At 60.8% G+C, this 23063-nt stretch overlaps 1 protein-coding gene across 2 annotated transcripts; it reads right to left on the reverse strand.

The window, feature by feature from the left end:
• Positions 1–1635: 1635 nt before the first annotated feature.
• ABB37_09805 (putative calpain-like cysteine peptidase putativecysteine peptidase Clan CA family C2) lies at positions 1636–21084 on the reverse strand (the record flags this gene model as incomplete). 2 transcript variants are annotated; one of them, XM_015809443.1, is made up of 1 exon in its annotated part: positions 1636–21084. In XM_015809443.1, exon 1 carries the CDS (start codon positions 20122–20124, stop codon positions 1636–1638), a length of 18489 nt encoding a protein of 6162 aa, XP_015651925.1. In that variant the 5' UTR covers positions 20125–21084. The 2 variants fall into 2 exon arrangements, with proteins under 2 accessions (XP_015651925.1, XP_015651924.1); XM_015809442.1 differs by having other exon boundaries at positions 1636–20676.
• Between the last annotated feature and the right edge of the window lie 1979 nt (positions 21085–23063).

Raw genomic sequence — 23063 nt, forward strand, 5'->3', positions numbered from 1 at the left:
GTTCATACACGTCTGAGAAGAGAGAGAAAAGATGTCTTTTTGACCTCCGTTGTGCTTGTCGCGGATTCTTTCGAAGTACAATGAAACAACTAACGAGAAACAGACAAACAAACAAACAAAAAATGCTTCTATAGCAACAAATAATAATGATAAAAACGGTGCATCCAGAATGAAGAAAAAGGATGAAGAAAGCGACGAGGTACCGTTGGTCAGTATGAACCACAAATTTCCCCAAACTTGTCGATCATCACAACGCCAGCGACGGCTCTCCGTAACCCTCCTTTTGTTTCTTTTCGCTGCGACACCGGTAAACCAGGAAAACATAATATATATATATATATATCAATCAAACAAACAATAGAAGATCGGGGTTTTCAACGAAAAAATGCGTATGTGTGTTTAAACACATTTATGAGAAAACTCTCTTTCGAAAAAACCAGCGAGGTTTAGGCTTCCTTCTCCACGTGCTCTTTTCCATCCCTTTGAGGGGGCTAGCAGCAGTACAAAGTCCGCTGACTTCCTTAGAGAGAAGAACTTCGACACGTCCTCTTTTTCTCGTTCTTAAGTGGCCTAATGAAGTTCCCCACAAGCAGTCTGTGCCGCCGCATCCGAGGTTTGAGGAGTGCATTGCCTCGAGCGGAGCGGGAGGAGACGGCTCGCCTTCACAGGTTTTTTAAAAACAAACGAAAAAGAAGAGGAGAAGCAGGACAGAGAAACAACGGAGAATTATAATTGCACAGAATCGACAGGCTAGCACGAGAAGTTCACATCAAGAGTTAAAAAAAAAACAGCGAAAGAATAAAACGATTTGGCGACTATGAAGAAAAAAGTGAAAAGGGGAAGAAGACACGGAAAGGGAAAAGAAGGTCACGTCCGCTCCGTTCCCCGCTCAGACTTCTGCGATGCTCTCAGCGACTGCAAAACTCCCTGTCTTTAAGTTGGCGATAGGTACCACGCGAGTAACGGAAGCCTCAGTTCAGGTCTTCACATTTTAACCTCCATGGAAAAGGCAAGCGGATGAAAGTAGCAAATATATATATTCACTTTACCTGCCTTTTTGTAGACACGGTGTTCCACCGAGCTCAACCGCGCCTGCAAAAAGAGAGAGGGAGGAAAGGAACGAATAGGCAATACAACGGAAGACCACCAACCATCACGCAACACTCACACCTCAGCATCAACAACAAATACAAAAGCGGGACAAGGGAGAGTATAAAACAGAGCACAGAGAGAACGATGTGTTTCATATATGCGTGTGCGGAGGCAGAACACGGAGAAGACCACACGCACACCACAACCATAAATGAGAAGACGTCCTCTACGTTCTTTACAGGGAGAGAAATAAATAAACAAAATACGAGGAACCAAAACAATAAAAGGGCCCCTTCGCCTTTTCATCATCTCGTGCTCACTAATTGGCTATTTATGCAGAGCAACATATATGATTGCGAAAGCAAAAAAAAAAAAAACTCCTTCGCAGAGGAAATGGCTCTCACGGCACGTGTCTGCGATGAAGCTCTCCTCCCTCGGTCGTCGTGAGAAGAGAAAAGAGGAAAGTGCAGGGAGCGGAACAAGAAAAAAAAACGGCGAGAAAACGAAGTGGGAGCATCTTCAACACCGCGAAACTCTGCATCTTTAACGGCGACCGCGGCTACCATGGCGACCGCTCTCCTCACGGCTACCACGACGGCCGCTAACAGAACGCTGATTTACAGGCGGCAGGGAGTCGGTGCGGCGCACGTCCTTGCCGCGGCTCGCCGCACGCGACGCGCTCGGTGCCGTCGCCGTGCGTGACAGCGTCGGGAAGCGCGACTGCGACTGAAGACTCAGCGGCTTCGCGTCTGGTGCGACGGGGACGAAGTCGGCGCTGACGTCCGCCGGGGTGTAGATCTCCAGGTTGGCTGTGCATGGCCCGCTCGTCGAGGTCGCTGTGCAGTTCAGCAGCAACGAATACCGCCCGCCCTGCGGCGCCTTGAAGACCAGCGCGTGCTCGCGTGCGGTGCTCGCCTCACCCGTCGTGCCAATCTTAATGCCGTACTCGTTGAACACCGTCATGAACACGGCGTCTTCCGCGACGGCGTCGCCCTTGCGAATGGTGCTCGGGTCCGACACTTTCGTTTGGTGGAGGAGGATGTGCACGTCGCTCGCGTCGTTCACCATAAAGTCGAGACGCTGGCCGTCCTCGTCACCGGGCGTCAGGCTAACGGCGTGGCGGAGCGGCTTCAGCGTGAGGCCGGCGTGGCGCAGCGGCGTCAGTGTGACCTTTGCCATGTCGGGGTAGATGGAAACGTGGAACTCGCCCATAGTGCCGCGGTCCTTCGTGTATGGGATGAGGTAGCAGGTTGAGCTCGGCGGCAGTTCCATTTCCGCACAGACCTCGCGCGAGTCGAGCATCATGCCCTTCTGCAGAAACTTGTGCGTCCCGTTCGTGATGAATGGTGTCGGCGGCAGCTTCGAGTTGATCGGCTGCATCAGCGTCAGCCCCGTGTACGGGTACTGCTTGCAGTTCGTCTCGTCCACGTAAAGCGGGTTCGTGTGGCGCACCTCCGCCAGGATGGTGGCCGGGCGCGATGTCGTGTTCGCCACGAGGAAGATCGGGTTGCTGCGGAAGGTCGTGTACTTGGACGTGCCGCCTGCGGTGAAGTCGTCCCACTGCCCCGGTGCGCTAAGACGGTCACCGCAGTTGATGTGGCAGCGCTGCATGCAGCTGAAGTTCTGCAGGAAGGTGGGCAGCGGCATGTAGATCATGTCGTTCTCGTCCGCCGTGTAGTCGCACGCGCGTTTGACGTCGGCCGTCCAGTTGCTGTCGCCCTTGCGCAGCGGGCCGTTGTAGTACGGCGCATCCATGTAGCAGTTGTGCACCTTCACGACGATGTCGGACGAGTCGGACGTGCCGGGCTTCACCTCAAAGACGTCCATCAGCGCGTAGCTGCACTGCGGGTGCAGGCCGCTCGGCACGCTGCCGTTCGCCACGCACACGAAGACGTCACCGCGCTCAAGGTCCTCGATAACGCGGCGCCAGAAGGCCGGTGTGGTGTAGTCGCCCATGTTCGTCGCCACCGCGTGCTTCGGGTCCTCGAGGGAGATGTGCAGCACCGGCCGGCCCGTCAAGTCGCGCAGCGTGTCGTGGGCGTTGCAGTTGTTAAAGTTCTCGTAGCCGCCCACGAACTTGGCGTAGGCCTTTTCCAGCAGCAGTGGGTACCACATGCGGGACGGGACCTGGGTGAACTTCGGCTCACGCTTGTCGTCGCACGGCACGCGGTCATCGATCTCGACCGTCACTGGCGAGCTGTCGGGGTTGAAGAGGGTGATGCGGTAGGGCTGCTGCTGCGGGTGAGCCTTGTCCTGGAACAGGCGCGAGATGAGCACCGTGTGGCGGGCCAGAGCCGCGATGAACGGTGCCAGAAATCCCATGTCTTGCGGCGCCGACGAGACGTCCGACGGCAGCGTCGTGTCCGGCGTCACCGGGTCGTAGACGCCCTCCGGGTACAACTCACGGATGCGCGGCCATTGCTCCGCAATGTCCTCGTTCGCGTCGTGAAATTCGGGGTCCTGGTAGCCCTTCTTGTCCTTCGCCAGCTCGTGCGCCCGGTCGTTGAGCTGCGCCTCCAGATCCTTTACAGTCTTCGCGTTCTTCACGGGGTCCTTGTTCAGCTTGCGGCGGTCCACCTCCATGCCGTGGAAGTCCGGGTCGCTGTCCAGCGGCAGCTCCTCGAGCGGCACACCCTCCGGCTCCGGGTCGAGGTAGGCCCGGTCCTTCTTGAGGAAGTCGCTGGCGACGCGATCAGCGTGCTTGTTCATCTGCTCCTCCAAGTCGCGCACCTTGTCGGACGCCTTCGGGTCTTTCTTCGCCTCCCGGCGGGCTAGCTCCGTCGCGCGGAAGTCCGGGTCCTCGTCGAGCGCGAGGTCGGCCAGCGGCACACCGCGCGGCTCCGGGTTCATGAAGTTGCGGTCGTCGGCCAGCTGGCGCTTGGCCAGCGTGCGCGCGCGGTCGTTCATGTCGGCCTCAATGTCCTTGATCGCGTCCGCGTTCTTGCGCGGGTCCTTCCGGAGATCGCGCAGCTGCCTCTCCAGGTCCTTGAACGGCTTGTCTTTGCCCAGGTTGAGGTCTTTGAGTAGGATGCCCTCCGGCTTGGGATCGAGGAAGGCGCGCTCCTTCGCCAGCTTGTCCTTCGCCAGCTGCTCGGCGCGGTCGTTCAGCTTGTCCTCAAGGTCCTTGATGGCCTTGGCGTTGTTGCGCGGGTTCTTCTTCAGCTCGCGGCGCTGGTTCTCCAGGTCGTGGAAGGTGGGGTCCTCGTTCAGCGGCAGCTCCGCCACCGGCACGCCTTCCGGCTCGGGGTTGAGGTAATCGCGATCCTTCGCGAGGAAGTCCTTCGCAAGGTCGTGCACGCGGTCGTTCATCCGCTCCTCCAAATCCTCGATGGCGTCCTTGTTCTTCGCCGGCTGCTTCTTCAGCGCGCGCAGCTCCTTCTCCATGTCGTGGAACTCCTTGTCGTCTGCAAGCGGCAGGCGCTCCAGCGGAACGCCCTCCGGCTCCTGGTCAAGGAATGCGCGCTCCTTCGCCAGAAAGTCGCGTGCGATGTCGTTCACGCGCGCGGCAATCTCCGGCTCAAGGTTGCGCAGCGCATCCGCGTTCTTCCGTGGGTCCTTCTTCAAGTCGCGCCGCTTGCGCTCCAGCGGGTTCAGAATCGGGTCGTAGTTCAGCGGTAGCTCATCCAGCGGCACGCCCATCGGCTCCTGCTCCTGGCCCGCACGCTCCTTCTGGAGCAGCTCCTTGGCGAGGTCGTCTGCGCGGGTGTTGAGGTCGTCCTGCAACTGTGCAATCTTGTCCGCGTTGCTGCGCGGGTCCTTCTTCGCCTTCATGAGTTCGCCCTCCATCTCGCGGAAGAGCGGGTCGCGGTTCAGCGGCAGGTCGGAGAAGGGAACGTTCTGCGGCTCCGGTTTCAGGTAAGCGCGATTCTTGCTGAGCTGGTCCTTCGCAATCGCATGCGCGCGGTCGTTCATCTTCTCCTCCAGCTCCTTCACCTTCGGGTCGCGGGCCTTGCCGGCGTTCTTCAGCGCCTGACGCTGCCTCGCCAGCTCGTTGAACTCGGGGTCCTCGCTGAGCGGCAGGTCCGCCAGCGGTACCCCCTCCGGCTCAGGGTCGAGGAAGGCGCGGTCCTTCGCCATCTCCTTCTTGGCCAGCTCGTGCGCGCGGTCGTTCATGCGCTTCGTGAGCGCCGCCACCTTCTTCGGGTCCGCCTTGGGGTCCTTCTTCGCCTTGTAGTGCGCGATTTCGGCATCCTTGAACTCCGGATCCGTGTCGAGTGCCAGACGGTCCAGCGGGACGCCCTCTGGCTCCTGGTCCATGAAGCCGCGCTGCTTCGCGAACTCCGCCCTCGCCAGCTCGTGCGCACGGTCGTTCATCTTGTCCTCCAGGTCCTTGATGACGTCCTTGTTGCGCTTCGCCGCGCGGGGGTCCTTGGCGCGGCGGCGGCGCTCCGCCTCGAGGGCGACGAACTCCTTGTCGTTGTCGAGCGGGATATCCTCCAGCGCCATGCCCCCCGGCTCCTTGTCGAGGAACGCGCGCTCTGCCGCGATCACGTCGTCTGCGATCTCCTTCGCCAGCTTGTCCATCTCCTCCTCAATCGCCTTCACATCTGGGGTGCGGGCACCGCGCCTGATGGCGTCGCGGCGGCGGTTGGCGGCGTTGCGGAACTTGGGGTAGGAATGCAGGTTGAGGTCTTCCTTCGGGATGCCGCGGTAGGCAGGCACTGGCAGACAGGCGAGGTCGTCCGCCACGACCTCAGCGGCCAGCTCGTGGGCGCGGTCATTCATCTTGAGCTGCGTGTCCGCAATTGCGTCTGCGTTGCGCTTCGGGTCCTTCTTCAGTTTGCGCAGGTAGTCCTCCAGACGCAGGAAGTTCGGGTCCTTGTCGAGCGGCACATCCTTGATCGGGATGCCTTCCGGCTCCGGGTCCAGGAAGCTGCGGTCCTTCTGCCGCTGCTCCTTCGCCAGCTCGTGAGCGCGGTCGTTGAGGGCCTTCTCCAGCTCGTTGATCTTCTTCGCGTTTGCCTTCGGGTCCTGCGCCTTCAAGATGGCCCGCTGCAGCTCCGCCTCGCTGTACTGCGGATCCGTGTCGAGCGGGAGGTGCTCCAGTGGCACGCCCTCGGGGTTGGGGTCGAGGTATTTGTCGCGGTCGCCGCGCAGCATGTCGCCGCCCAGCTCGTCCGCGCGGTCCTGCATCATGCCTTTCAGGTTGTCGATCGCACCGGCATTGCGGCGAGGATCACGGTTGAGACGGCGAAGCTGCTGCTCCATCTTCTGGAATGGAGCGTCCTCGTCCAGTGGCAGCAGCGCCTTCGGGATGCGCGCGGAGGTTGAGTTGAGGAAGGCACGGCCGGCCTCCTTCGCCGCCTTCGCCAACTCGTGCGCACGGTCGTTCAGCTTTTGCTCCAGGTCCTTGATTTTCGCCGCGTTCTTCTTCGGGTCCTCCTTCAGCTTCGCCCGCTGCGCCTCCAGCTCGCGGAACTTCGGATCGACGTCGATGCCGACGTCAGCGATCGGCACGCCCTCCGGCTCGGGGTCGAGGTAGCCGCGGTCGCCCTGCAGCAAGTCGCGCGCCAGCTCGTGGGCGCGGTCGTTCATCTCCTCCTGCAAGCCGGCGATGCGGTCGGCGTTGCGCTTCGGGTCTTGCTTGGCCTGGCGCAGCTGCTTCTCCAAGTTCGTGAAGGTCTTGTCGTTGTCCAGCGGGAGTTGGGCCAGCGGAATGCCCTCTGGCTCCGGGTCGAGGAAGGCGCGGTCGCGCGCGATCTGCGCCTTGGCGAGCTCGTCGGCGCGGTTGTCCAGTTTGCCCTGAATCTCGCGCGTCTTGGGGTGGTTCGGCTGCTCCTTCTTCAGCCGGCGCAGCTCGGGCAGGTAGGAGGCGAACTCCTCATCGTCGTGCGGGTTCAGCGACTCGAGCGCGACGCCGCGTGGCTTGGGGTCCAGGTTGCGCAGGTCCTCCTTCTTCTGCGCCAGCGCTAGCTCGTCGGCGCGCAGGTTCAGCTGGTCTTCCAGCGCGTTAATTCGGTCCGCGTTCTTCTTCGGGTCCTGCGCCTTCAGCTTCGCACGCTCCACCTCTAGCTGGTGGAAAGCGGGATCGCTATTCAGCGGCAGGGCCGATAGCGGCACACCCTCCGGCTCGGGGTCGAGGTAGTTCCGATCGCCGCTCAGCGCGTCCTTCGCCAGCTGGTTCGCGCGGTCGTTCAGCTTGTCCTCCAAGTCGCGGATCGCCTTCGCGTTGCCGCGCGGGTCCTTCGCCTTCAGCTTCGCACGCTCCACCTCCATGTCGTGGAACTGGGGGTCGTCGTTGAGCGGAAGAACGCGCAGCGGCACCCCCTCCGGGTTCGCGTCGAGGTAGTCGCGGTCACCCTCCAGCATCTGCCGCGCCATCTCGTCCAGGCGCTCGTTGAGTATATCGCGTGTTGGGTCTTTGTTGGCGCCGCCGATATCACGCGACTTGTTCGCCGCACTGTTGGGGTCACGGCGCTGCGCGGCGAGGTTCGCGAAGGTGTCGTCGTCGTGCGGCTTCAGCAGCTCCACCGGAATGCCGCGCGGCGCATCCTTCAGGTCGGCCAGATCGCGCGCCCGCTGCTCCTTCGCCAGTTCGTGAGCGCGGTCGTTGAGGCGCTCCTCCAGCTCCGCGATCTTCGCCTGCTTCTTCTTCGGGTCCTGCAGGACCAGCTTAGCACGCTCCACCTCCAGCTGATGGTACAGGGGGTCCGAGTCCAGCGGTAGCGTCTCCACTGAAATGCCCTCCGGTTTGGGATCGAGATAGGTCGGGCGGTCGCCGGAAAGCACGTCGTTCGCCAGCTCGTGCACGCGGTCGTTCATGTCCTGCTCCAGGTCGGAAATCTTCTTGGGGTCCGCCGAGGGGTCCGCCTTCAGCGCGCGCAGCGCGTTCACCATCCGCGCAAACTCGGGATCCTGGTGCGGGTTCAGCATGCGCACCGGGATGTCCTCAGGCGTTGGCGACACAGCGCGCAGATCCTCCTCGATCTGGTCCTCCGCCAGCTGATGTGCGCGGTCGTTCAGCTGATCCTCGAGGTCGTGAATGGCGGCGGCGTTCTTGTTGGGGTCCTGCGCCTTCAACGCGGCGCGCCTGGCCTCCAGATCGGTGAACTGGCGGTCTGTGTCGAGGGGCAGCACATCGAGCGGGATGCCCTCCGGTTCGGGGTCCAGGTAGCCGCGGTCACCCTTGCGTTGTTGACGGGCCAGCTCGTGCGCGCGCTCGTTCAGCGCGTCCTCGAGATCGCGGATGGCGTCCTTGTTCGCGCGTGCGTTTTTGTTGATCAGGTCAAGGCGCTCCGTTTCCAGTTGGTGGAACTCCGGGTCGTTGTCCAGCGGAAGCGCTGCAATGGGGATGCCTTCAGGATTAGGGTCCAAGTACGAGGCGCGATCCTTCTCCAGATATTCCGCGGCGAGGGCGTCGAGAACGTCGTCCAGCTTACCCTGCGTCTCGTTCAGACGGGCCTGGCCACGTGCGGAGGAGTCCTTCTTTTCCGCACGCAGCTCTGGCAGCTTCGCCGTGAAGTGCGGGTCCTCGTGCGGGTTCAGCAGCGCCACCGGCACGCCGAGCGGAGAGCTGTTCAGCCCTCTCAGGTCCTCCTTCTTCTGCTCCTCGGCCAGCTCATGTGCGCGGTCGTTGAGCTTGTCCTCTAGGTCGGCGATGGCCTGCTTGTTCTTCATCGGATCCTGCGCGATCAGAACGGCGCGCTGCACCTCCATCTCGTGGAACTCCGGGTCCTCGTTGAGCGGCAGCTCCGCCACCGGCACCCCCTCCGGCTCAGGGTCGAGGTACTTGCGATCGTTGTCCAGCATCTCAGCCGCCATCTGGTTCGCCAGCTCGTTCATCTGCCCTTCGACGTTGGACAGCTTGTCGGCGTTGCGGCGCGGGTCCTTGCGGAGCTCACGCGCCTGCGTCGCCAGTTTGTGGAAGTCGGCGTTGTTGTGCGGCTTGACGGCGTCGATCGGGATACCCTGCGGCTCACGGTCGATGTTCCGCAGGTCGTCCTCCAGCACCTGCTGCGCCAGCTCGTGTGCGCGCTCGTTCAACCGCTCCTCCAGGTCCTCGATCTGCTTCGCGTTCTTGACCGGCTCCGCCAGCACCAGCTTCGCGCGCTCCACCTCGAGACCGTTGTAGATGCCGTCCGTGTCGAGCGGGAGATCCGACAGCAGCACGCCTTCGGGGTCGCGATCCAGGTACGCTGGCCGCGCCGCCCTCAATGCGTCGTTGGCCAGCTCCTTCACGCGGTCGTCTAGTTGCTGCTGCAGGTCCCTCGCCTTCTGCGCGTCGCGCGGGTTCCTCTTGGCGCGGCGCAGCTCCGGAAGGATCTTCGCCACCTGCGGGCCCTCGCGCGGCTTCAGCAGCTCCAGCGGGATGCCCATTGGGTTCGGGTCGACGCCGTCGAAGTCGCTGGCGAGGATGTCCTTCGCCATGTCGTGCGCACGATCGTTCATCTGCTCCTCCAATTCCTTGATCTTGTCCGCGTTGCGCAGCGGGTCCTTTGCCTTGAGACTCGCCCGCTCCTGGCGCAGCTTGTTGAACTGCGGATCGGCCTCTACGCCGACGTCCTCCAACGGGATGCCCTCCGGCTCCTTGTCCAAAAACCATAGATCACCCTGCACCTTCTCCTTCGCCAGCTCAGTCAAGCGGGCGTCCATGTCGTTCAGTGTCCTTTGCATCTCAGGCGAGTTGGCCTTGCCAGCCTTCTCAAGCGCGCGCAGCTGCTCCGCCAGCGCGGCAAACTTGGGGTCGTCGTGCGGCTTCATGGCGGCCGTGTCGATGCCCTCGTACTGCGGCGGGAAGTGCGACAGTTCGTCGGCCTTCTTTGCCTCCGCCAACTCCGCGGCGCGATCGCTCAGCCTATCCTCCAGGTCGGCGATGCGGCGCGGGTTGCGGCGCGGGTTCTGCGCCTTCAGCTTCGCGCGCTCCACCTCCATCTCTGCAAACTCGGGGTCCTTGTCTAGCGGCAGGTACTCCAGTTTCACGCCCTCCGGCTTCGGGTCCAGGTAGCCGCGGTCGCCCTCCAGCAGCGCGTCCGCCAGTTCGTAGGCACGGTTGTTCATCCGGTTCTCCAGGTCCTGAATGGCGTCGGCGTTCTTCTTCGGGCTTTTCTTCAGCTCGCGGAGCTGCGGGATCATGCTGGAAATCTGCGGATCCTCCGTCGGCTTCAGCAGCGCCAGCGGGATGCCTTCCGGCTCGGCGTCGCACCCGGAAAGGTCGTCGTCGAGCTGCTTCTTCGCCAGCTCGTGGGCGCGGTCGTTGAGACGCTGCTCCAGGTCCTTGATGGCGCGGGCGTTGCGCTTCGGGTCCTTCAGCTTCAGCTTCGCCCGCTCCACCTCCATCGTGTGGAAGTCGGGGTCGGTGTCCAGTGGCAGTTCCGCGATCGGCACGCCCTCCGGATCACGGTCAAGGTAGTCGCGGTCCATTACCTGGTCGGCCAGCGAACGCACGCGGTTGTTCATCTCGTCGAGCACCGCCTGGACATCCGCCTTTGCCTTCGGGTCCTTCTTCGCCTCGCGCACGCGCTGCACCGCCTCGGCAAACTTCGGATCGGCGTGCGGGTTCAGCAGCTCCACAGGCAAGTCGCGCGGAGCCGCCTCGACGCCACGCAAGTCCTCGGCGAGCTGCGCACGGGCCAATTCGTGGGCGCGGTTGTTCAGCTGCTCTTCGAGGTCCTTAATCTTGGCGGCATTGCGGCGCGGGTCCTGCTGCTTCAGAACGGCGCGCTGGACCTCCAGCTTGCGGAACTCCGGGTCGGTGTCGAGCGGCAGCTCCTCAATCGGCACACCTTGCGGGGTCCGGTCAAGGTAGGCGTTGTCCTTGGACAGCAAGTCCTTGGCCAGCTGGTGCGCGCGGTCGTTCATTTGCTCCTCCAGTGCCGCCAGCTTGGCGTCGTTCTTCATCGGCTCCTTCGCCAACTCACGGTGCTGGTCCACCATCTGCGCAAACCGAGGGTCATCGTGCACGTTCAACAGCGCGATCGGAATGCCCTCGGGGGCCTGATCCAGGTTTTCGATGTCCTTCATACGCTGCTGATCCGCCAGTTCGTTCGCGCGGTCGCGCAGGCGGTCTTCGAGGTCTTTGATCTTAGCGGCATTGCGGCGCGGATCCTGCTCCTTCAGAACAGCGCGCTGAACTTCCAAGTCGTGGAACTGCTGGTCCGCGTCCAGCGGCAGCAGCTCAAGCGGCACGCCCTTCGGCTCCCCCTCCAGGTAGGACGGGCGGTCGCCACGCAGCTTCTCGTTCGCCAGCTGGTGCGCGCGGTCGTTCATGGCGGCCAGCACCTCCTGCAGCTGCGGCGTCGTCGTCCTTGGATCGGCCTTCATGGCGCGCAGTTGAGGCAGGTAAGAGGAGAATTGCTTGTCCGAGTGGGGGTCGAGCACCGAGAGCGGGATACCCTCCGGCTTGGGGTCAAGTCCGCGCAGGTCTTCCTGCTGCTGCGCCTCTGCAAGTTGCCTCGCGCGGTCGTTCAGCTGGTCCTCAAGGCCCTCGATCTTCTTTGCGTTCTTGACCGGGTCACGTGCCTTCAGCTTCGCACGCTCCACCTCCATACGGTTGAACTGCGGATCCGTGTCCAGCGGGAGGTACGTAAGCGGCACCCCCTCCGGCTCCGGCTCCAGGTAGCCGCGGTCGTTCTTCAGCATGCCCTCCGCCAGCTCCACGCCGCGCTCGTTCATCTTCTCCTTTACCTCGCGGATGCCTTGCGCGTTGCGCTTCGGGTCTTGCTTCAGCTCACGCAGCTGAGTGGCCAGCTCCTTGAATTGGTCGTCGTGGTGCGGAACGATAGCGTTGTACGGCACGCCAAGCGGGTCGGGTTCGAGAGCGCGGACTTCGTTGTCTTTCACTTCTTTGGCCAGCTGGTGCGCGCGGTCATTCAACTGCTGCTCGAGCGCTGCGATCGCCTTCGCGTTGCCACGCGGGTCCTTCGCCTTGAGCGCTGCGCGCTGCGCCTCGATGTCGCGGAAGGTCGAGTCGGTGTCGAGCGGGACGTGGCGCAGCTCCACGTCCTCCGGCTCCGGGTCGAGGTAGCCGCGGTCCTGCTGCAACATCTTCTTGGCCTTCTCGTGCGCCATCATGTTCAGGTCGTCCTTCATGTCCTTGATGCCCTTGCGGTTGGCGACGGGGTTGCGCTCAAGACGGCGCAGCTGCGTCTCCGCATCCGTGAAGGCCGGATCGTCGCCGAGGTTCAGCAGCTCCATCGGGATGCCCTCCGGCGCCTTGTCGACGTACCGCTTACGTGCCTCGTCCGCCAGTTCAGCAGCGCGGGCGTTCAGTCCATCCTCAATCTCGCCGAGGCGGTTGGCGTTCTTCTTCTCGCCGTTCGGCTCGTTGCGCAGTGCGCGGGCCTCGTTTTCCAGTGCGTTGAACTCCGCGTCGTCGTTCAGCGGCAGCGTCTCGAGCGGGATGCCACTCGGGTCAGGGTTCAGCGGGCGACGCTCCATGTCGTGCACCGCCTGCGCAACCTCCTTCGCGCGCTCGTTCATCTGATCCAGCAGCTGCTGCGCCGCCTTCGCCTTGGCCGGGTTCTGCTTCGCGTCGCGGTACATCTCCTCTAGCTCGTGGAAGTGCTGATCCTCATCGAGGTAGGGATCCAAATCCTCCAGCGGGATGCCAAGCGGGTCGGGGTCCATATCACGACGGTTGTTTTGCTTCACCTCCCTGGCCATGTCGTGCAGGTGTTGGTTCATCTGCTCCTCCACGGCACGGATGGCGTCGCCGTCCCGCGACGGCGCGCTCTTCAATGCGGCGCGCTTCATCTCCAGGCTGCGGAAGGTTGGGTCCTCGTCCAGCGGCAGGTGACGCTGCGCGACGCCCTCCGGCTCGTCATCGAGGAAGATGCGGTCGTTCTTGAGCGCCTCAGCGGCCAGCTCGTCAGCGCGGTCGTTGAGGGCGTCCTCAGTCTGCTTGATGGCCTGCGCGTTGCGGCGCGGGTCCTGGCACAGCTTCGCCCGCTGTGCTTCCAAGCGGCCGAACTCGTCATCTGTGTCGAGTGGCAGCTCCGAAAGCGGCACGTTGCGCGGGGACTGGTCCATGTATTTGGTGCGGTCCTCCGCGTTCTTCGCCTTAGCGAGATCGTGCGCGCGATCGTTCATCATCTGCTCCAAGTCGTGCAGGCGATCGTCGTCCGCGTAAGGGTCCTTTTTGGACTTGCGGTACTGCTCCTCGATGCCGAGGAAGGTCGGGTCGTCGTCCAGGCCTAGGTCGCTCTGCTTGCGGCCCTCCAGCTCCGGGTCGATGTAGTCCTTTCGCTCCTCCGCGGCCTGTTGCTTCGCCATCTCGAGCGCCATGTCCCGCAGCACATCCTCGCCAGCCTTGATAACCGCAGCGTTGCGCTTCGGGTCGGCGCGCTGCTCGAGCACCTCCGCCTCCTTCTTGAGGTACTCGGGGCTCCGGTCGAGAGGGAGGTCCTCCGGTGAGAACCCGAGCGGGTGGCCCAGGATCGCCCGTTCCTCGCCGCGCATCTTCGCCGCCACGTCGACGGCGCGCTTCTGCATCGCGTCGCCCAAATCGCGCGCCTTCTCCGGCTCGCCGTCGCCTGTGGCGGCGATGTGCGCCACCTCCAAATCGGCAAACGGGACATCGTCGTCGAGCTGCAGCGCCTCGCGTGCGATGCCGCCGACGCGCGTCGGCAGCACGTTGGAGCGCACCTGCTGCTTCATCGCCTTGGCCATCTCGTTCGCGTGTTCGTTCATCGCCGACTCCAGCTCGCGAATCTTCGGGTCAACGCCGCGCGTGCTCTGGTTGTTGGCGCGCAACGCCGTCCGCTGCGCCTCCATCTTGGCGAAATCCTTATCCTTGTCGAGCGGGATGTACTTGAGCGGCACGTTCTGCGGCGCCTCCTCCATAAAGGCGCGGTCGGCCTGAATCTTCTCCTGCGCCAGCTCTTCGGCGCGGAGGTTGAGGGCGTCCTCGATGTCCACGATCGCCTTGCGGTTCTTGGCCGGCTGACGCATCAGGCGCGCACGCTGTGCCTCCAGGTTGCTGAACTCCTCATCCGTGTCGAGCGGCAGCTCCGACAGCGGGACGCCCTTCGGCGCGGGGCTCATGAAGTTGGGGCGCTCCTTGCGGTTCATGTCCTTCGCCAGCTCGTGCGCGCGGTCATTCATCAGCTCCTCCAGGTCCGCCACCTCCTGCGGATTCGCCTTCGGGCTTTTCTTGAGATCGCGGTAGCGCGTCTCGAGTTTGTGGAAGGTCGGGTCCTCGTTGAGCGGCAGGTTGTCGAGCAGGCGACCCTCCGGCTCAGGGTCGAGGAAGCCGCGCATCTTGCCCAGCTCCTCGGCCGCCAGCGCGTGCACCATCTCGTTCATCTCCTTCTGGAGGGCGTCGATGGCAGCCGCGTTGCGCCGCGGGTCCCTCCGCAGCGCGCGCAGCTTCTCCTCCTTGGCGACAAAGGCCGGCGTGCTGTCCAGCGGCAGCTCCTCCAGCGGTACGCCGAGCGGGCACTGGTCGAGGAAAGCGCGGTCCTGCGCCAGCTGCTCCTTCGCCAGCTCTCCGGCACGGTCGTTGAGGGCCTCCTCGAGGTCCTGGATGGCCGTCGCGTTCTTCTGGGGCTGCTCCTTCAGCAAGAGCCGCTGCACCTCCATGTCACGGAAGGGCTGGTCGGAGTTGAGGGGGAGTTCCGCGTACGGGATGCCGTTGAACTTCGCGTCGAGGAACTTCGGACGCTCCTTCTCCTTCAGCTCTTTGGCCAGCTCGTGCGCGCGATCGTTCAGCTGCCCCTCGAGGTCGGCGATCGCCTTGGCATTCTTGCGCGGGTCCTTCTTCAGCTTCGCCCGCTGCGCCTCCATCGCCGCGAACGTTGCATCCTTGTCCAGCGGCACGAGGCGGAGCGGCACCCCTTCGGGCTCGGGGTCGAGGTAGTTGCGGTCACCCTTCAGCTTCTCCTCGGCGAGCTCCATGGCGCGGTCGTTGAGGCCCTGCTCAGCGTCCGCGATGCCGCGGGCGTTGCGACGTGGGTCCTGCTTCAACTGCTGCCGCTTCACCTCCCCCGCATGAAACGGCTGATCCTGGTCTAGCGGCAGGTCCTCCGCCGGGATGCCCTTGTACGTGGCGTCCATGTAGTCCGGGCGTTCCGCCACGTTCATGCCGTGCGCGACCTCGTGGGCGATGTCATTCAGGCGCTCCTCCATGTCCGGCACCTTGCTGGCATCACCGCCGCGGTTGAGTGTACGGCGGCGCTTCGTGTCGAGGTCTTTGAACTCGGGATTCTCCAGCAGGGGCAGCGTCTGCACGAGACGGCCTTCCGGCTCGGGGTCAAGGAAGTTACGGTCACGTGCGGCCTCTGCAGCAGCCAGGCGGTCCGCCAACGCACGCATGTCGTCCTTCAGGTCCTCGATTGCCTTGGCGTTCTTGCGCGGGTCCTTCTGCAGCGCCCGCAGTTCCTCCTCCTTCTTGAGGAATTCGTCGTTGCAATCGAGGCCCAGCTTCTCCAGCGGGACGCCATAGGGGTCCGGCTCGAGGAAGGAGCGCTGGTTCGCCTGCTGGTTCTTTGCCAGCTCACGCGCGCGGTCGTTCAGCTCGTCCTCCAGGCCGCGGATATCGTCGCGGTTGCCGAGCGGGTCCTCCTTGCGCAGCTGCAGACGATCGATCTCCTTTGGGTGGAAGACGGCGTCCGTGTCCAGGGGCAGTTCCGCGACCGGGATGCCGTACGGCTGAGGGTCGAGGAAGAGCTCACGCTCGTCGTGCTTCAACTTGGCGGCCAGCTCGTGCGCACGGTCGTTGAGGGCCTTCTGCAGGTCTTTGATGGCCTTCATATCCTTCTTCGGTTTGCGATTCAGCGCGCGCAGCTCATCTTCCATCTTGCTGAACGGCTCATCCTCGTTCAGTGGGAGCAGGTCCAGCGGCACGCCCTCTGGCTCTCGATCGAGGTAGGTACGCTCCTTCTCGTGCATCGCCTTAGCCAGATCCGCAGCACGCTCGTGCATCTGGTCCTCCACATCGTCGATCTTGCGGGCGTTAGCGGCGGGGTTGCGCAGCAGGTTTGCCCGCGTCTGCGCCATCTCCGCAAAGGTCGGATCGTTCAGCAGTTCGATGTCGTCACGCGGAATGCCCTCGTACTCGGGGTCCATGAAGTTGAGGTCCACACCGGACGTCGCATCGGCCAGAGCTGCCGCCCGCTCACGCAGGTCGCCTTCAATCTCGCGCACCTTGGCCGCGTTGCGGGGGTCGCCCTTCAGGAGGTGGCGCATGCGCTCCGCGTTCGTGTACTCGGGGTCCTCGTCGAGTAGCGGGGCCAGCTTGCTGAGGTCGTTGCCGCTCAGGTACTTCGGCCGTTCCTTTGCAAGCACCGCCTTGGCCAGCTCGTGCGCGCGGTCGTTCATCTGCTTTTCCAGTGCGAGAATGGAGTCCTCCTTGCCCTCGGGGTTGTTGTGCAGCCGCTTCAGTGCGTCGAGCTGCTCTTGGAACTTCGGATCGGTGTCGAGCGGAACGTCGGCAAGCGGCACGCCCTCGGGCTCCTGGTCAAGGAAGGACAAATCCACCTCGCCCAGCTCGCGCGCGTTCTCGGGGGCCTCGGTGATGCGCACCTGCGCCCGCTCCACCGCGACCACCTCGACCTTGCACGGCACCTCACCCACACCCGCAGTGCAGTTCACGCCCAGAGCGTAGCGGCCCGGCTTGTCGAGGTGTTGCACAAGGCCAATCTCGCGGTTGTTGGTGGCCTGCGCGCTGGGGCTAATGCGCTTGTCGTTGCCGTCGTACAAATACATAGAGACAAAGTCCTGCGCAATCGCGTCACCGCCGCTTTGGTGCTTAAACGGCTTCTCCTGCTTCAACAGAATGTGCACGTCGGTGGGCACATCCACGACAAAGTCCACGCGACCGTGTCCCTTGTTCTTGAGGTCGACGTGCGCGATGGCAGGCAGCTGGCGCGCCACATCGATGTTGAGGCGGCGGATGTCCACCTTCTTCTCATCACCGTTACGGAGGAACCAGTAGGAGAAGATGAATTTGCTCTTGTCGCGCTGCATCCCAGTCGGCACCACGTAACACAACGAGTTCGGCGGGATCGTGATGACGTCGGTCACCTCGCGGTTGTGCAGATACAAGCCAGAACGGAGACGGCGATGGTTGTTGCCCGTGACGAGGTAGGTGGGGATACGCTCCGCGCTGGTGCTCTGCGTCACCACCAAGGCACACTGGACGTAGTTCACCTCGTGGTTCGTCTGGCGGTGCAACAGATGGCGCTGGTCGGGCTGCCGGATCATGCCGATGATCTGCACAGGGTCCTCGCTGTCGTTGCGCACGGTGTAGAGCGGGTTGTCGCGCCACGTGACAAGCGACGGGTTGCCGCCAGCCGTGCTCTCGCCCCACTCACTGTTAAAGTTGCGGCACGGGTCCAGCGGGCCTTTCACCCACGCCTGCTGAATGTTCGCGAAGACATCGAGGAAGACGTCGGCGGGGACGTAGAAGATGTTGCGCTGCGCCGGGTTGCAGATAGAGCGCATCTCCGCCGTCCAGCGGGGGTCGTCCTTGTGCATCGGGCCGCGGTAGGGGGAGTCCTCGAAGGGGTTGTAGAACTTCACCAAAATATCCGCCGGCTCCAGGTCGACGGCGTTGCGGGTCTCTAAGAGGCCCAGCAGGGCGTAGCTGTCCTCGTGGTGCAGGCCGTACTGCTCCGCCTGCTCGCCAAGCGCTAGGGCAGCGACGGCGGTTTGCTCCAGGTCACGATTCAGGGTACGCCAGAACTGCGCGCTGCCGATGTCGTAGTCCACGGTTCTGGCCTTCTCCGCCTCCATGGGGATAAAGAGAACGGGACGACCCGAAAAGTCGTGAAAAACCTCGCCTTGAGAGATGCCCTCGAGGTTTTGGTAGAGGGTGTAGAACTTCGCATAGGCCTTCTCCAGCAGCAGCGGCCACCAGTGGTGCGTCGGGGAGCGGCAGAACACGGTGTCACCCTTGATCATCGGAATGCGGTCGTCGATCTCCACCTTCACCCACTGGCCGTAGCGGTGGAACTGGAAGGTGTAGCGGCCGTCCTTGCGCGGCTGCTTCGAGATGAAGCAGTTGCGAATTACGTCGGCGTTCCGCTCAGCTAGCGCGGCAAAGCCGGTTAGCGCGCTGCAGTCGTAGTGGTCGCCCTGCTCAAACTGGCCGTGGTTCAGCACATCCGGCAGCAGCGGCTTCGTCTTGCCTTCGGGGTAGAGGTCGCCGATGTGCACCCACGGCTCCGTCGTGACGCCGCGGTTGTCGGTGAAGAAGCGCTTGTCCTCGAACGGGGAGGCGCTGTCGGCAGGCTCCGTGTGGCGCGCAGTGTCAAAGATAAAGGGGACGTAGTCGATGGGGTTGCGCTCCTGGTCCGCTTCGTCGCCCTCGTCGATGAGGTCCTCGTCGTCGAACATGGTGGCGTCCTCCGGTGGGTCAACGATGCGGACGTGCGAGGCGGGAGTGGCGACGATCGTCACGTACGCCGGCACGTCGCCCTTGGCACGCGGACAGGTCAGCGAGAGGGCATACCGACCACTGCGGGGAAGGTGGTGGATGATGCTGATCTCGCGAAAGTTCGTGGCGGCGTGCACACCGCCGATCTTGCGGTCCGTGTCGTCGTAGAGGTACATGCCCATGTAGTCCTCCGTCATGGCGTCACCGCCAGATTTGCTGACGAAGGGCTTCTGCTGGTGCAGGAGCACGTGCACATCGCTGGCCTCGTCGACGTAGAAGTCGACGCGGTCCTTCTCCTTCTGGTGCAGTTCCACGTTCTTGGTGGCGGGGTTCGCCCACGCAATGCCGGGCACCGCCAGTTTCTTGATCGTCAGGTCGCTGTAATCCGCGCCCTTCATGCGGTACAGCGCAACGGAGAAGCCACCCTCGGCACCCTTCAGCATGCACGAGGGGACGAGGTAGCACAACGAGTTGGGGGGAATCGTCATGGAATTCGCCACCTCACGCGAGTTGAGGAAGAGACTCTTGTGAATGGGCTTGTGGTTGTTGCCGGTGACCCAGAAGGTGGGGATGGGGTTGGCGTATGAGTAATTGATCAACACCATACCGCACTGGAGGTACTTCGTCATTTCATCTGGGGACGTGAAACGACGCTGGTCCTCCTGCTTGATCACCACCACAATCTCCGAAGCGGTGCTGCCGGTGTTGCGCACGTAGTACAATGGGTTCTTGCGCCACGTGACGAAGGTGGGGTTGCCGCCTGCGCTCTCGCCCTTCCACTCATCGTGAAAGTACGTCGCGTCTACCTCTACCGGGGTCATGTAGCACAGTTGAATCGAATTCATGATCTTTAGAAAGGTGTTGAGCGGCAGGAAGATGGACCGCTCGTCGTCGACATCGTGCTTCGCGCGCTGCTTCGCGTCCCAGGTGGTGTCTTTGGAGTTGAGTGGGCCCTTGTACACGTACTCCTCGTCCTCGAAGGGGTTGTGCAGGTGGATCACAATGTCGTTGATGGAGGACGTGCCGGTCAGCGAGAAGATCTCCAGCACGCCGTACTGCTGCTCCCGCTGCAGGCCCATGTTCTCCAACTCTATATCCTTGGTGAGCACAGAGGCGACGAACTGTCCAGACTGGATGCGCTGGGCGAGGTCCAGCCAGTAGAAGCCCTCCGTCACCTCCGCGCCTGCTGCCTTGGCCAGCTTCGCGTCCATGGGGATGTTGAGAACCGGGTTGCCGGTCAAATCATGGAAAGTTTCTTGTAGCGTGCAGCCTTCAAGGTGATCGTAGGCGGTGTAGAACTTCGCGTAGGCCTTCTCCAGCAGCAACGGCCACCAGTGCTCCGTGGGGGAGCGGCAGTAGAGCACCTCGCCTTCCTCCATCGCGATTTTGTCATCGATTTCCACCTTTACCCACTCCTCGCCGCGGAAGAACTGGAAGGTGTAGCGGCCGTCCTCGCGCACCTTCTTCGACACAAAGCAGCTACGAATCACATCGGGGAAACGGATCAGCGTCGACAACGCCGAGAGCATGAAGCACTCATAGTGGTTACCCTGACCGAACTGTTCGCGCGAGAAGGTCTCAGGCAGCAGCGGCTGGTTGACCCCGCTCGGGTAGATGTCCTTGATGCGCTTCCACTCCTGAGAAATGTGGGAGTTGTTCCGATCGAACACCGCATCGGCGAACAGCTTGTTGCTGTCGGGAACTTCCTGAATGGACATCTTGCACTACGGTAAAGCGGGGACAAGACGAAAAGAGAATGTGGTAGATGAAAGAAGGAAAACGTAGAAAGAAAGAAAAAAAAAAGAATGAAGGGGTCCCACGCCTGCTGTGCGACGACGCTGCCGGTGTTGCTCCTTCCTTTCCGTGGGGAGCCGAAAAGAAAAGCGTCAGGGGCAGGTGAGGCCGTAAATCGCTGCGAGGGCAAGGAGGGGGGTGCGTCACGATGACAAATAAGGAGAGAAGAAGGGAAAAAAATGAACGGGTAATAATAACAGCGTGGCACAGCAACAACAACAAAAACACGGCAGAAAAGAAAGCAAAAATAAAACAATGAAAATGCAGGAGTAATAAGAGCAGCGTTGAAAGGGCAGCGAAGCAGAAACAAAATCAACACAGACGGTGTACGATGATGTATATGCCGAAGCGAAATGGTATTTTGTTTTTTGGGGGGTGCTTGTGTCTCTCACGGGGAACTGCGTTCGACTGCGCTAGTCTTAATCTACTGTTGAGTGGAGTGTTATCTTTCACTAGATAAAGAAAACAACACACTCTGCAAGTCAGACAAGAGAATGAACAGTAATCGAGAGTACGAGGGAAGGATGGAGATGGCTGGGCGAGAAGTCGCTCGTTTATTGGGAACGCCCACGTACACACACACACACACACACGCACGCACGCGCACACAGCGACAGGGGTGCGTCAGTAATACGTGATCGGCTTTTTTTTACACAACTGTTCACCTTCGCGGTATTCTCCGAGTACAAACTCTCTCGATCTATTTCTTCAACTTCTCTACGCTTTTAGAGTTCTTCTTTACTACTTTTTCGAACTGTTCTTCGCTTTCCCTCTCCGCCGCTAGGGTTTTTTGTTGTTGTTATCGTGTTACCTCGAGCTGAAATAGTGGGGAGCTATGTAGCCAGAGATTGAACGACAGCACAAAGAAGATCAAAAGGTAAAACTGAGTTGGGCAAAGGCGATTTATAGGTGGAATGATGTAGAAGAAACAGTAAATGTGTTGATGTTCCCGTTGATCAGGCGCCAACGTAACGGCGTTCATCGTCGCGCGCAAAATACAAAAGAGAAAGAGGAAAGGAAGAGGTGAAACAATGGATGTAGCCAGCCGGAAGGCTCCTCATTAGCAGTCGATTGCCGATGCGCTTGCTCGAAAGCAATCAGCTAGGACAGTGCGGTGCTAGCCGCTATAACTCTTCGATGACGATGCAGCATCAACGAAGTCAGCGCTCACTACCTGTTGTTCTGAAAGGAGGTTGCCCGGTAACAGCAGAAGAGAAGCAACACGCACGCAAGTAGCTCCTCGCAACAGCGTGCGGCACGGTAATACTCGTTGCGCTCCCTCCTCGAAAACCGGTGTTCTTTGGTACAAATATGTTTTTCTGTACTCTCGCCAGTGCGGTGTAAACGGAATAGTTTTAAAACGCACATGGATTCAACGAAAACGGCACGATGAAAGAAGAAAGGGAGCATTCTCTGATGACTCATGCGCAAGCAAAAAGCTTCGTATTTTCATGACTGCCAGCTTGCCGCCTCTTTCTTCCTCAAGGAAAGAGGAGACAAGAAGATGAATCGAAAACAAAAACTCACATCAGGGAAAGCACCGAAAAGAAGAGAGTACGCAGAGTCAGAATACAGCTCCGCAAAAGAGGTACGCATTACACATCCACAAACACACTGCAAGAATGGTTCTCAACTTTACTCAACACGTCACGCACACGCCGCACGAGCGAAAAAAGGCGGCACCAACCTACAAAACAAAACAATAGCACATTTAAAACTTCAAAACGAGACGATGTTGCACGAGAGAAAGAAGCGATATATATGACCTCAGAAATAAGAAAAACACTCGACCGGACGTAGAGAAATAAAAATGTTTGCAATCGGTAAACACGGCGTACGAGCAAACGAAAGAAAGCACGACAAGAACGAACTCAATACTCTCCTCGTCGTGTGTGCATCGCTGCCCACACAACGCACGTTCTTCTCATAAACCGCACTTGTTTATCCCTTCTAAAACGCACTCCTTTGCTCCGTTCACTCCTGCGGCCCCATGCCTCTCTCGTCTCCTTCACCAACGACGTCAACGATAACGAATGTAAAAGCGCAGAAAAATTCTCCACAGAAGTTGTCTTTCCGCTTGAATCGCAGACACGCGAAGACGATGCAGAGTGCAATGCGATGCGAGTGTATCCCTCAATACCCTCCCATGTGACTCGGCAGAAAAGTTCCGAATGCGCTTCCACGGCGTCGGCGTCGGCGATGCTATCATCGCAGGTTAGAAAGCTGAATAAGTCCTTCTTCACCTTCGTTGTGGAGCTTCGCCAGGCAACAGGAAATAGTTAAAAACTACAAAAAGAAACGTGCATCCTCCCTCAAGGATGCGTGTTTCAATTGTCTCGTTGTCGCGCTGTTGCACCGGCGTCTCCTCACGCTGCGTGGATTTCGTCTCGCGAACCGAGTGAAACTTGGGTTCTCCAAAGCTCATCGCGCCAAACTCAAAACCAAGGATTCCGAATGGAAATCTACTCATGCGGCTGTGTCCAAGCCTAGGGCAGTGCTTCAATGTGTAGGCCTGGCTGCATCATAAAATGTTGGAGAAAAGAACATCTTCCCTCAAAGATCTTCTTCCCTATGACGCCACACCTGTTTCGCTTCGTCCGTTGGAAACAAGAAACGTTGCTCCGTGCTGTGCACTGTTCGCCGGAGTGGGCCCGACCACACTTCCTGCCAAAGCGGCCGGCAGAAGCATTCGGAAACAAAGGCAGCGCGAGCTCTTGAAGGCAACCAAAAACAACTACGAAGCGACAACGTGCGTTTCCCGTTTAAAAAAGAAAGCGCGCAAAACGCAGCGGAAGGAAAACAAAGCCTTCGTACTCACGCTTCATCTCGTGTTGAAAAGGAGAAGAGAGAGGCTTCTACAGTG

The sequence above is a fragment of the Leptomonas pyrrhocoris genome (assembly GCF_001293395.1).
Source record: "Leptomonas pyrrhocoris isolate H10 chromosome Unknown, whole genome shotgun sequence".
Classification (NCBI taxonomy): domain Eukaryota; phylum Euglenozoa; class Kinetoplastea; order Trypanosomatida; family Trypanosomatidae; genus Leptomonas; species Leptomonas pyrrhocoris.